The 15,164-nt window shown below is 33.9% G+C and overlaps 1 protein-coding gene across 4 annotated transcripts; it reads left to right on the top strand.

Moving 5' to 3' along the window:
• Window positions 1-9,457: 9,457 nt before the first annotated feature.
• Window positions 9,458-15,164, top strand: LOC126701525 (probable serine/threonine-protein kinase WNK3). Of its 4 annotated transcripts, none has more exons than XM_050399670.1 (8): window positions 9,458-9,881; window positions 10,134-10,171; window positions 10,480-10,707; window positions 10,802-10,953; window positions 11,127-11,284; window positions 13,021-13,204; window positions 13,280-13,417; window positions 13,531-15,164. In XM_050399670.1, exons 1-8 carry the CDS (start codon window positions 9,795-9,797, stop codon window positions 14,379-14,381), a joined length of 1,836 nt encoding a protein of 611 aa, XP_050255627.1. In that variant the 5' UTR covers window positions 9,458-9,794; the 3' UTR covers window positions 14,382-15,164. The 4 variants fall into 4 exon arrangements, with proteins under 4 accessions (XP_050255627.1, XP_050255626.1, XP_050255624.1 ...); XM_050399669.1 differs by having other exon boundaries at window positions 10,802-11,025; window positions 13,283-13,417; XM_050399668.1 differs by having other exon boundaries at window positions 9,459-9,881; window positions 10,802-11,025.

The following is a 15,164-nucleotide window of genomic DNA, read 5'->3' as shown; positions in this document are numbered from 1 at the left end:
CCCACCCGAAGAAGGAAGCTCGTGTAAAGAAAGGACTCATGCTAGATTGGCAGTCACCCTCCTAGGAAGACAGCTCACGGTCCATGCCAATTACAAAGGAGGACTTTCCTGAAAAGCATCCATCAGCTCTGCATTGAATACATTGCACCAACCATGCCAACCGCATTAATGGTTGAATGACACCTGAATAGTGTAAAGACAACCTATATCCCACCTAGCATGACCTAAAAAGGAAGGATGAGACAAGTATTCTGGAGAAGGGCCAGTAAACCCCCACGTGGAAAGGCAAGATGAGAGTTGAAACACTATAAAAGGGAAGGAAACTCTCATGCTTAAGGGTTGGAATCTAGAAAAATACCCATTAGAACAACTATTCCCACTTGTAATAGTGTAGAAAGGTTTCCTTGGCCACACCGAGGAACATAAATTAAACTTGAATTACTCAGAAAATATTCTTTGTTTAAAGATCTTTATTTCTTTTTCTACTTTGTCAAAAAGCTATAATTTGGGAGCAACACCATTGGTCCGAAAACCCATCTCTAAAAATTAATTGTTGTGGGCCTTAGCCAAAGTCCAACCCATCTTCACAAGGCCGTTGGTCTCTTTTCCTTTTAGCCCATACAAATTGTTTTTAGACAAAACTTTTCATTAATTTAGTTACCAAACAAGTTTGTTCAAGAGGCTTTATTATTGTAAGGGCACATTTGGTGTATGTTTGGCCAAAATTAAAAAGTTAACTTATTTTACTATTCAGTTTATTTTTTATACTATTTATAGGCCCACTACACTTTTTGGTACTATTCATGAGTTTCATTATATTATTTCAACTAACTTTTACCTTTATCTACAGTATTTTTAGCAAAAAGTTTTCAGTTTTAACAAAATAAGCGGATCCTAAACAGACCCTTGGTATACTAAATGAGGATTATGACAAGAATAGTAATTTTTATTACTGGAAATAAAATGTGTTGTAACTTGTAATGGAATAAGTAAACATATCCATAAGTTTAATTGTGAGTTATAACATTAGAGTAACCTCAAGATAAAGGTATACCACAACTCCACTCAAAAGTCATGATAATTTTCTCTCTCCCTTGTGTGTGTGTGTTTGTTTCTCAAAAAAAAAAAATAATAATTGTCTCATATTACTTAAGAGAGCGTGTTATGTAATGTATAACTTGTTCTCATTCTCTCTTAAAAGTTACCATAACTTTTAAGTTGAGTTATAGTGTGTCTTTGTGTTAGAGCATCCACATTGCTTAAGAGAGCGTGTTATGTAAAGTATAACTTGTCCACATCATCTCTTAAAAGTTACTATGGCTTTTAAGTTGAGTTGTAGTGTGTCTTTGTGTTAGAGCATCCACATTGGTGGAGTCATAAATTTAGCAATATGGCTCCACAAAAAGCTAATTTATCTATTTTACCTTCTCACTTTACAATACACCCAACATCAATGAATCTATATTTTTAGCTATTTGATTAAAATAATGTAAAAAACTCATTAAAATAAAAAAATTCACAAAAAAATTCACAAAAACTTTTCAACTAGCCACAACCACCTCCACCACCACTCCACCAACAACAACCTCAACCATAGCCCAAGGTAAGGGAAAAAAAAACCACCACCCAACACAGCCACAACCACCAAAACTATGACAACCACAACCACAGCTACCAAACCATCATTTCAACCACAACCCACAATTACAACCAAACCAACAAAAAAAAGCAAACCACCACCACAACCACCATCATTATCACCACAGCCACCAAACCCACAGAAGAAAAAAAAATTAAACACCAAACCACCAAATCCATAGCCACCAAAACACCACCACAACCACCATCACCACCACCACAGCCACCAAACCCACAGAAAGACCCAAATATAGATCGGTAAACACACACACACCCAAACTGGCGATCTCAATGAACCCACCACGAACCTACACCGGACCACACCAAGAACCCACATTGGCAATCTTAACGAACCTAGGTGACATCACGAAGAGAAGAAAGGCTTGGTTCAGTTGAAAGGGAGATAGAGGCAACGCTAGAGAGAAAGAGAAGTTGAGAAGAATTGAGAGAAGCCAGAGAGAGAAAGAGAGAAAAAAAAAATAAATAAGAGAGAGACTGAATATATATATATATATTTTACCTTTGAACTACAATGCACAACCAAAAGTAGCTGTGCACCTGTGGAACCAAATTATTTTGCTTTGGCTCCACTAATGCTCTTAAAGTATCCACAGCAATGGAGCTATTTTTTTAGCTATTTGGCATCACAAAAAGTTACTTTATCTATTATACCTACTCATTTTACCAAAGATCTAGTAATAGTGGATCTATTTTAGCTTTCAACACAATAAAATAATATATCTACTACAATAAAATAATACATTCCACTAAAAAAAACACCACAAACCGATCAATGCACAATCCACAACCATTGCTTACCAAGAACAACCACCCACAAAAACCTTTCAACCAGCCACATCCACCTCCACCACCACTCCACCAGCAACAACCTCTATGTGACAACCACAACCCACGACAAGAAAAAAATAAAATAAAATCAAACCACCACCAAACCCAGAACAGATCGACGATGAAGATGAAGATCCGCGTGAAGATGAATATCGACGACAAACCATGACACCACCAACCTTGTCAGACTTGCTCCTCCTCACCAAACGATCATGACCCAAATCCAAAATTTCATCTTTCGATTTGTTTGTGTCAGTTTTGGGTTCTAGAGCGGCCAAGTCGAACTGGTATAGAGTCGATAGTTTGAGAGTTTGAGAGTTTGATGATCTGAGGATAGAGGGTGAGAATGAGAGCACAACAGGCAGAATGAGCAAAAAGAACAAGAATAAAAAAATATTATTTTAATAGAGCTAGGAATTAAAATAATATTTCTAACTTTTAGCTTCACCTTCCGTACGAAGCCAAAAGTAGCTTCGTACGGAAGCCTGAAGCTAAAAATTTTTAGCTTTACATACACTGCTGTGAGAGCATTTTTTGTGTTTTGGTGAAACTAAAATAGCTATATAGCTATTTAGCTTCACTGTTGCTAGTGCTCTTAAAACCTCTTTCCCTCTCCCTTGTGTATGTGTATTTGTTTCTCAAAAATAAAAGAATAGGTAATTGTCTCACATTGCTTAAGAAAGTGTCGTGTATAGTATAACTTACTCCATTCTCATTTAAAATGTACCATGACTTTTGAGTGGAGTTGTGGTGTGTTTTTGTGTTAGAACCCATTTTCCTCTTCCTTGTGTGTGTGTGTTTGTTTCTCAAAATAAAAAAATAACCTCAAGATTTATTTTAGGAAATATCTTGTTCATACAAATTGTATTTCCTTAAAAATAATAATATTTTAAATTTGAGAGAAAGATAACTTATTTTTTGTGATTTTTTATTTTTATAATTGTTATGTGTATATAGAAAGTTTATTTTTGGAAATATATTAATTTTATAAATTATTACACCTACTAAAGAAAAGAATAACTATTATGCAACCTTTTTAAAGAAGAATGATTATTTCTCATTTTAAAGAATAATTATTCATAAGAAATGACTATTCCATCTAATAAAAACATAATCAAACTAAAAAACAGCTCAGTCATAGAAATAACTTTTATATTACTATAGCTATTATATACCTATTACAATTTATCAAACATGCTCTCTAAGTTATAACTTACCAAACACTCTAATTTTAAAACTCTATTCAGTAATCCAGGGCAGGCCTAAGGTCCCGCAACCAAAAAAATAATAACAATAAAATAAAATCTTTACTAAAAAAATGCCCCATCTCCCTCTGTAAAAGGCCCAAAAGTTTTTTAAAATATAACATTTTTTAAATAATTAGTACTTTTTTTAAGAGTAATGCTAAAGATATAATAAATTTTACTATAGATTTAATTGACATGTCACCAATCACAAAAAAAGTAATTCAAACACAAACAAATTAAGTTGTTGAAATTCATCAATTACAGTCATTATCTCATTATATTGTGAACATTTTGTAACACCTTTAGTATTTTTCTTTTTCATTTCTAACAAGGCTTCCAAAATAAGAGATCAATAAAAATTTAAACCAATTGAAACCCTAAAATGTTTCAAAAAAAAATGCTGCAAATTTGATAAATCTTCAATGATGACTAATCTCCTCTAATAGTTTGAGAGCTTAATTTTTGTAAACTAATCTCCTACTAAGCCACACACCAAATAATATCTATCTATCTCTTTCTCTTAAAAAGAATATACAAAATTAAAATTTAGATTATAACTTTACTTAACTATGCACAGTAATATATTCAAGTTAAAGTAAGTTTCTTTTTTAAAAGATTAATATTTTTTTAGTTTTTTTTTGTTTAAATTTATGATTCAACAATGATATTCAATATTCTATATGAAATTAACCTTAATTTAGTTAGTATTATTCATCAATTTTTGTATTTACATCAAATTAATATTATATAATTTTATTTAATTAATATTTATATATATAAAAAAAACCTCATATAAAATTTTCGCCTTTTTATGTCTCAAATTTTGTCGGGCCGGCCCCTGCAGTAATCTTAGACAGACTTCAACTTTAGCAATCTCAAATGGAATTCAACTTTCATAATAAGACTCTTTTATTATATAACCTTTGGCTGCCATTTGTAGCAAATTGACATGTTATTCTTGTGGCTTAAAATTTAATCTTATCGTGTTCAATGTTTGACCATGAATTCTCATTCGAGTCTTATTCGTCTTTGTAACAAGTTGGAACACGAATGACGAATCGTGTCCATTTATGGAATCAAGTGGACTCTAAAGTCCGTAAAGAACCTTGATTGACAAATTGAATCCTTCTCCGTCTTTCCAAAAAGAGAATTACATTTTACTACTCTAAACTATACCCTATATTACATTTTGTACCTTAAACTATTCAAATGCATATTTTACATCTTAAACTTTAACTTTTGTTACACTTTGCACCTCAAAATTAGCTTTACTAGTATTATATTAGATGAAAATTGAAAGCACATAGCTTGTACATTATTTTTATACAGTTTAAAGACAAAAATACCCTCTCTTCAATCAATTAAAAACAAAAGCTCTCTCACGTGTTGCATTTCCTCCTCTCTCATATCAAAAATCTGTTGCAGCACCTAATACAACAATGGCGTATGCAGTAACTGCAGCCAGCTACAGCTCGTTCTGTGCTAAGGAAGTGAACAAGGGGGTATCTACAGATTCTACACCCCTCTCTCTCTCTCAGAGAAACCCACCTCTCTCTCTCTCTCTCTCTCTCTCTCAGTGTCTCTGTCCTCTCTGCAAAACTATGGCGATTTTTCAGGACAGCCTACTAAGTTAGTTGGCGATTTTTTCCTTCTTTGGTTTTTCATCCTGGGTTTCTATTTTTAAGGTTTGGTTGGTTTTCACTCTTCAAATTGGTTTTATACCCTGTGAAAATTTTAATTTTGCTGAAATAGTAGTCACAAAATACAAAAGGTAAAAAAAAGAGGGACAGAGAGAAAAGCAAAGAGTCATTAAAAGGAACAAAATTACAAAGCCTCTTCTTAATTTGTTATGCTGTGTCTAGTGCTAGTGCATGCACATCTGATCATGACTGGTGAGAGTTTCTTTGCATGTCGGTGTGTACGTCCTTTAATGCCTTACCTTTTCTCACTCATAAAATGTTGCATCACCTGGAACCTGTGAGAGGAGAAGAGGAGCTGTTGGACACGCACATGTGAGGGCTAGATTTTTTATTTCGGGATAGACAGATTTTTTATTTCGGGAAGATGATATGCTAGAGAGCTTTTGTTTTAATTTATTGGGCAGTGGGTGTTTTTATCTTTAAACTATGTGCCACCTAAGCAAATATCATATACAAGTCACATGCTATTAATTTTTGTCTAACATAATAGTAAAATTAACTTTGGGGATGCAAAGTGTAATAAATATCCAAATTTAGGGTGCAAAATATACATTCGAATAATTTAAGATATAGTTTAGTGTGTTAAAATATAATTTCTCCTCTTTCCAAGAACATTAAAGTAAAAAGCTTATCCTTCACAAAAGTCACAAAAGAGCAACCAAAAAAAAAAAAAAAAGTCAGCTTTTTTAAATGTATCTTAGGGAGATTATACCAGACAGAATAAACCTGGTTACGTTTTCATTATGTAAAGTGTGCGTAAAGTATTATACAAAAGTATAAAAGTCCCTATCATTTAAACCCAAATTTAATAAAGTTATTCTATCTGTCCCTAAAATATCAAACTTATCAGCTGCGCATATGAATTGTTGATTAGACATGTGTGCATAAATATTCCGAGTGGAAGAGGAATCTACCAAATTAAACAATCATTAAAAATATGTATATGCATTTTTTTTTAATAATAAGAAATGCCTTTTAAGAAGGTTGAAATTGTCCACAAAACGAGTCCGAAAGGCCACGAATGGATATTATAAATGAGGTCAAACATTGTTGTACAATTCAGAATGGCATGCGTGACCTATATTTGCATGAATGGCTTTGTGAAAACAATGCGTTGCAATAATTTTCTGATTGGTAGAAACTCCAATTTGCATACAAATCCAACTCTTCTCTGCCTATAAAATAGAAGCCAATTCATGGCTAATAGGCAGTTTAGCACGGTAGATTATCATACTTGAAACCAAAAGCTCTCTTTATTTTCTTTCTAATTTTGGACAAAGAAATTAAACTTACGGCCAAGCAATTCCTTTTGTGGATAAAACTTTGACAGTGATTGAATATTTTATTCGAAGGGAAGTCGTTTTCAAAATGCATACCATTTGTCCAATTGCAAAAGTAAACCACCTGCCTCTTACAAGAAAATAAGTATGTCATTTTCTCTTGCTTATTATTATAATATATATATATAAATATGTGTGTACGTGTATATATATTGATTCATTATCTTTGTGTTTTCTTGGACGAACCTAGGTTTAAGCTTCAAGAGTCGTGAAAACTGAGGCAAAGTTAGGCACCTAATCCTAAAGATTTGGTTTTTTTAGTTCAAATCACAACATAGAAATGGGCAACATGCCGTGCGTACCCATGCATTGCTTCTCTAACAACAAAAGGTATATTCATTTTTCTGATGCCTAATTACAACTTCTCTTTCTTTCTTTTTGGCTGCTTAAACTCATTTATCTAAAGAAGGCCTAAATACAAGTCTGTGGATCAATTCAAACTTACAAGGTACGTGCAAAAGATTTATGATTGTAAATTTGTAATACTTTTGAAGAATATATGACTCTTATTAACGGTTATCGTACGGCCATCCCATTTCTATTGAGCTTTCGTTAGTCAATAATGTTAATACTATACATTTTCACAAATACTTTGCCACAACAATTCCAACGTTATTGTTTGTTACTTGTTAGTTATATCAATTAGCCCATTATGAGTCTAGAATGGTTGGTGTTAAGGTACCATATTGCCTGTTCACTCTCTTGAATAGTTGGTGAAAGACCACCCACATATATGAGTATTCTTGCCTCAAGAAGTCCTCTTTTTTATTGTTTATTGCCTTTCCTTCTTTCTTACAACAAATTAAAAAGAATGAAGGATTGGAGCCTAAGTTCTCTTCTATAAAGGAATCGGACATATCACTAAACTACAAAACTATTAGCTGAATTTAGGTGTTTCACTTGCATGTGTTTTTTTCTTTTTCTGGTATGCCAAAGTTTTTTTAGAAAAAAGAAAAATCTCCATTCTTGATGTTAGTCATTTGTTAAATTCATGGGAATTGAGAGCGTCATCCACATTGCTATAAATGTTTCAAATTCATATATTTGTTATTTGATACTATAAATGACCTAATAGTTTTTTTTTTTTTTTTTTTAAATACACTTTTGTATATCTTCTTTTTTTTTTTTTTTTTAGAGAATCATACTTTGGTATATCGATAGTTCAGAGTTAGAATAATTTATTTTGTACTCATGTAACTCATCACATGCTTGGTTGATTAAAATACTATATTTACTAGTCTTTTTTTATACAAGATAAAATTTCTACTCTAGTCTAATATAAGTGTATATGTGTATGAAATTTCCTCCTGGAAATTTTAATCTCGGCTTTTGCCCCCCACACCCCACAAGCATTTATACTTGTGGAGTGACCACCGCACCAAGGGTGTACATTAGTTAAATTTACTAGTCTTTGAATTACTGAAAAGTACTCTTTAGTTTATGAATTTTTATCCCCTTATATAATAAATATTATATATATATATATATATAGAATGATATACAGTTTTTCCATTGGTTTTTTATTTCTTTTTTTTACTTATATAGTTTCGTTGGGGATGGGATTTATGTCCTAAATATCTTAGCTAAAAACACAAAAAAGTGTCAATCGAGCTATAAAACTTTTGGCATATAGCAAAATTATATAACAGCCCTCTCATATTTGCATTAGTCCAACATCTATCTCATATCTATATTAGCTTAATATTATGTCAACAACATTTTCACAACAATTCCACAATATATCATAGGTAACAAGTTTTTATTGGCTAGTTTTGATAAACAAAAATGTGATTTCAGTGATGAGCACAAATTAAAATTAGAAACAACTAGCCCCATCGGATTTGGTGTGAAATTATCATGAAAATGTTGTAGTTATAGCATTACTCAAAAAAAATATTTCACTTCTAACAATTACATGAGAGAAAAAAAAAATGTTTTTTCTACTCATTATAATGAGAGAGATAGGATTTTATTTTATTTTATTTTGAGAAACATTGGGATTTGAATGTGGACGCTTCCATTAAAAACATTAGGAATACTAGTCGAGTTACAAGCTTTCGGCCATAAATTAACGGTGTTAGTGACACAACATATTACATATTTTTTCTCTTAAAAGAAATATCTCATAACTTTTCACAAGATGTTATGATTGTAAATTGTGATAGGTGGAAGCATTCATAAAATTTAGTCTTAAAAAAATATAAAGAAGCGGTTACATAAATTTTGGAAATGTTATTAATTTTGCATTCATCAGTTAAAAACTTAAGCAATACTTAAGTAGTTTCAGAGCACCATTCCAAGCTGTTGGTGGATCTTATTGTGAGACCCACGTATTAAATCCGCTCACTTTGTAAGAGTTCAGAGTGCTCCGAGACTACCTAAGTTTTTTACCCCCAAAAACTTACTAAAAAAAACGTTGTGTGAAATGGATTGTATATAGATAGATTTACTGTTGGTAATCATACCTGCGACAATCAAGAAGTGGTGGCTAGTTGTTGCCATCTCAGCAAAATCACTTCTCTTCTGGCTGGGTCCCCCACCTCCACCCCATATTCTTGGGAAAGTAGGTCCCACTATCTGCATTACCCAAAAGGCCAAAACTTTCCTTTTTTTTTTTTTTTCAGTTTTCAGTTTTAACTTTTCACCCATCATAATCCAAAAAAAAAAAAAAAAAACGAAAAACGAATTACAACAAGTCAATTGGACACACTCAAATGGCTGATTCGCTCAGCCATTAATAAAGCTTCTTCTCTTCGACGTAACAGCTCTCTCTCACGCTTCCTCATCTTCTTCTTCTTCTACTTCTTACTCTCTCTCTCTCTCTCTAGGATTTATTATTCTTTGTTGATTTTCTCATTTGGGTATCATTTGATTCTTCCAAAAACCGGTTTCTTTTGCCATTTTTTGACTCGGTTCATTGTGACTTTTGGCTCAGTTTTTGAATTCTGATCTGGGATTTCACTGAACTAAGTATTAGGGGGTATCCGATTTCGGTGTGTGTGCTTGAATTGGAGCCGAGAATGCCACAGGACTTGTCGTCCGACCACGACCCAGACGATTCAGACACCGAGTTCATTGAGGTTGATCCCTCTGGTCGATATGGTCGGGTCAGTTAATTCCTCTACTTCATTCAAAATTTCAATTTTTGTTTTTTGGTTTAATCTATGTTGCTGTTTATAATTGAAGTGTTTTTTCAATTTGTTCAAATATTATTTTTGCTTGGAAAATTAGTCAATGCTTCATTTCTCTTTGATTAATGGCTTTTTAGTTGTTCAAAGTACAAGTAGGGTTTGATTTGTTTTGGTGATTTATTGATGGGTTTTTTTTTTTTTTTGTTTAATTGAATGGTGGTTTTGCAGTACAAAGAGGTTCTAGGTAGAGGAGCTTTCAAGAAAGTGTATCCTTGTGTTCTATATGCTATGTTAAATTCTGAATTTATACTAAACCTTGCAATTAGGTGCATTGTGAATAATTAGAGTAATGCTAGGACACAACATTTTTTCTTAACGGTTGATGTGGCTGGTTGTGGTTGGAACGACACACTTTCACTTGGATCCACCACTGACACCAGTTTTATTATGCACAAATCATAACAGGCCATATCAACATTTATGAAAAATATTGTGTCCCTAGACTTATTGGAAAAATCAAGGTTCATTATATGTGGAATATTTTTGTGTCCTTGATCCAAATATGGGAATTTAGATATCGAGCATTTGATGAATTGGAAGGAATTGAAGTAGCTTGGAATCAGGTTAAGGTGGCAGATATATTACGGAACTCTGAAGATTTGGAGCGTCTATATTCAGAAGTTCATTTACTCAAGACTTTGAAGCACAAGAACATAATTAAGTTTTACTACTCATGGGTCGACACAAAAAATGAGAGCATTAACTTCATTACTGAGATTTTCACTTCTGGAACATTGCGGCAGTGAGATTCTATATTCTACTATAGCTTATTAATTTCCATTTTTTTGTTTCTGGTTTTGCTTTTGTTGAGGGTTTTATTTCTGAATATTGTGTAGATACCGAAAGAAACATAAATATGTTGATTTGAGAGCTATGAAGAAATGGTCTAGGCAGATTCTAGAGGGCCTTCAGTACCTTCACAGTCATGACCCACCAGTTATTCATCGAGATCTGAAGTGTGATAACATATTTGTCAATGGAAATCAAGGTGAGGTGAAAATTGGTGACTTAGGCCTGGCTGCCATTCTTCGCCAGGCTCGTTCAGCTCATAGTGTCATTGGTGAGGATTGTATTATTATTTATTATTGTCCTTTTGAGATTAGACTTATTTTGGAAACTTTGTTACTGGGGGCAGCAACATAATTGCTATTGTGTCTTCAGGTACTCCGGAGTTCATGGCACCAGAGCTTTATGAAGAGGAATACAATGAGCTTGTAGATATTTATGCTTTTGGCATGTGCTTGTTAGAGTTGGTCACCTTCGAGTACCCTTATGTTGAGTGTGCCAATGCAGCTCAAATATACAAGAAAGTGACATCAGTAAGGCCTTAATAATCTTTGATCCTTTTCAATTATTATTGCAGTTGAATTTTGTTTTAAAATTTCTATTATGTTTTTACATTGCTTGACTTTGTCTTATTCCAGAGCTTTTGTAGTCTTTGAAAAGCTGTCTTTTTGAAAACAGTAACATGATATGATCATTGGATCCTTTGGATTCTATGTTGCTCTAGAAAATTCAAATTTGTAAAGATATATATGTGTTTGTACAAGTTCAAATTTTGAAGCAAGATAATGGCATCTCCATGTTTATAGTCTTTTCATGCTAATCTTGCTTTTAACCAGTGCATGACTTTACACAGCCAATGTGGGTACATTTGTCATTGGATATTCTAGTCTCTGCAAGATTCTAAATGCAGATGATTATAGTGGATACTTTATGTTCTTGAAATCTTGCATTCTTTTAAAAATGTGCATGCCTTTATACAGCCAATGGGGAGGAGAGCCGGGGGGGGGGGGGGGGGGTGTGGTGGGGGGAAATCACCGAATCAGATAGAATTTTTAAGTGTAGAGATAGGTACAGATTGAACCAAATAATATGAGCAGACACTCTAGGATTTTTTGAAACAATTTGGAAGAAGAGAATCCATGTCATTCTGAGTGCACTGATAGTGGAAGAATTTCCGGCAGTATTTATCATTGCCATTATGGGCTATTATGGGAAATTTTGAAATTCTGTTTAGGATTAGCTGAAAATAAGTCATTGCTGAATAGGATCTCCACTTTCTGGACAATTCAGCCCTTGTATTTAGTTGATGCATGTGAAAGTTGTTAATAGAGTATACGTGTCCTCATTCTGACATAGGTCTCCCTTTTCTTTGCTCACATAGGAGATCTCTCCTAAATTTAGTGAGAGTTGGTGTAGTTTCTAGTAGCTGACCTAATAAAACCTTCTGGTCTATAGAGTTCAAATAGTGTTAGGCAGCTGATTTATGATTTCATATGGAAATGTGAGATGATTGTTTGATTGAAAGAGAAAGAGATATAGTTAGGGTCATCCTATCAAATATTCTTAACCACTTCATTGTGACATTTATGATTTTTTTTTTTGTTTACTGAAGTTTTTTTGAAATTTTTTAATTTGATGAGTTATAAAAGGTCTTAAGATTGAAAAACACTTGAAGCCTTGGGAAATCCTGTGCAAGAAAATTATTTATTTTATATTAGTAAATGGGTGAGTTGGTTTTGTATGTGTAAAGGGGATGGGGAGCATTTGCTTCTTCATTGCCCTCTTGCCAGAGAGTTGTGGGATATGATTTTTTTCCCTATTTGGGGTTCAGTGGTGATGCCTTGGGGGGTTATACGTTATAGATTTACCTGCTTGTTAGCAAGGAATATTTGGGAGACATCAGAATGGTGAGATTTGGAAAGCCATCACTCATTGCTTGATGTGGTGTCTTTGGCGGGAATGAAATGCTAGAATTTTGTAGGGGTGTGAACAGACTATTCTAGACCTGTAATTGCAGTTCCTCTGAACCTTTTTTGAATGGATGAAAGCATCAGGATTCTTTTCTTTCAACTTATTAGAGTTTATAAATCATTGCAATCGTAAGGCTTAGTTGTGAGGTGCATCTAGCATGCGTCATGTGTATTTGGGCATTCCATCTCTCTTAATAAAACTTATTATTTATCAAAAATTTAGTATCTAGATATTTTCATTACTTATCCAAAAAAAAAATTGGTATCTAGATTGTCATATCAGTTCTTTTTCTTTCTAGGGAATAAAGCCAGCATCATTGGCAAAAGTGACAGACCCTTCAGTTAGAGCATTTATAGAAAAATGTATTGCAAAAGCCTCTGAACGCTTGCCAGCCAAGGAACTTCTAATGGATCCTTTTCTCCGATCAGATGAGGATTATGAAAGTATAGGGCGTTCTCTAAGTCTTAGAACCCGCCATTCAAGTAAGTTTCAGTATTTTCTACAGATATCAAAGGCCTTTATGTTATTGTCCTCACATTTTGACATGTCAAACACAGAAGGCAGTTTTGATCAGATTGATATTGGTGAAAATGCTAAGGATTCATCTCCTGAGATTAGTAGAGATTTCACAGTTCAAGGTCAGAGGAGAGATGTTCACACAATATTTCTGAAACTACGAATTGCGGACTCCTCAGGTTGTCTATCCATCTCTGTTTCTTTTTAGTTCTTCTAATTTTAAACCAAAAGAAGAAGATATTTTGATTAGCATTTACAGCTGTTAAATTGAAAAGTTTCCACATGGGACCAGGTCATTATCGCAATATCCACTTCCCATTTGATATTGAGGAAGACACTGCAGTTGCTGTTGCTAGTGAAATGGTCGAGGAGTTGGACCTGAGTGATCAAGATGTTTCAACGATTGCTGAAATGATTGATGCAGAAATCCGGTCCCATATTTCAGATTGGGCGTCAAAAGAACTCCCTGAAGATAGTTTTACTGGAGAGGTTGTAAGTTCTGAGAGCAGTGCATCTGAAGCCAAGGAAGATGGCTCTCCCTTCCTGAGTGAGTCTACCCTTTCTGCTGGCAATCTTGCATTGGAAAGATTTCCTTCAGGTCGTAAGTTTTGGTCTGACTCACCAAAGGCATTTGGTGGAAGCTCTCCAGCAAAGTCTAGCCCCTCACACTTGTCTTTTCAGGTGGATTCGGTTGCTGCCGGATCTAGCTCAACTGGAGATAATGAAAACTCTCCTGATTCCCATGAAGACACAGAAAATCAATGTTTTGATGCTTTGCATGAAGAGTCTGAGGATGAGCGTGTTTCTGATGATGACAATAATAGTGAAGAGAGGGAAGCTAGTGTGCCTGTTGATCTGCACCTTGGCGACAACAGTAGTGCAGCTGCAGATCTACATTCTAGCAACGGAGGTCATCCTTTGGAAGACAACTATCTTGAATCAGAAGATGTCAAGATAATCGCTGAGAAACTTGAGATTCTGTTAACAAAGCAGCAAGACGAGTTAAATGAGTTAAAGAGGAAGCATGAACTGGCCATATCAGATCTTTTGACAAGACTATCTCCAGAGATCCGTCAAAAGGTTTTAAATATGTGTAAAGAAAAAATACCTGACTATATAAGGCAGAGTGAGACACAATGCTAAACTTAGCATTTTAAATACAGACCTTATACAAATTGAAAGTGGTGTTTCTCACATCTTCTACTTGCCACTGATTAGAAGTTTAGAATATATCACTAACTTTTCCAGATTAGAGAAACAGTTTTACTCATGTTGGATGGGCTGAAGATGTTTTGTACCCAATGCACAAAGCTCCTACTTTTGCTTAAAGCTCAATAATCTTTCATATGTTGACATATTCTATAAAGCTGAAAGATCTTTCACATGTTGATAAAGTTGGGAAACATAAGTCTGTAGCTGCAAATCATGCTGCTGGATGTGTTTAATAGAGAGTTCTTCTGTTTTAAGGGGAATGCCAAATAAGACATGGGTGATTGGTGTTGTATGGAGAGACATGCGGCAAAGAGTTATTGACTCAGAGAGTCATGCTTGTTGAAGAAATTTACTTTTCTAGAGTGGCTCATGATGGGGCAAGCACAAAGATTGAATCCAGCACATTCTTCATTTCGCACACATCAAGCAATGCTGCTGAGCTGAGACAGGTCTGATAAATAATCTGTTTATTATAAATCTGCACATTCTTGAAGATTTACACATCATCATACTAATAGTTTCAGAAGGGTAATCAAAATTTATGGATTGTATACTTGTACATACAATTCCTTTACTTTGTTTCAATTATTTTGTTTGGATTTCTCCAGAATCTGTCAGTTTAGATCATTTAAACGTTTTGGGTTTACTTGTTCATGATTCACTGAACTGTCAAAATAATGTTATGGAAATGCTTGGTCTTGATATCTTTGTCAA

Source organism: Quercus robur, chromosome 10 (genome assembly GCF_932294415.1).
Source record: "Quercus robur chromosome 10, dhQueRobu3.1, whole genome shotgun sequence".
Classification (NCBI taxonomy): Eukaryota; Viridiplantae; Streptophyta; class Magnoliopsida; order Fagales; family Fagaceae; genus Quercus; species Quercus robur.
This window is presented reverse-complemented; position numbering and strand designations above follow the sequence as displayed.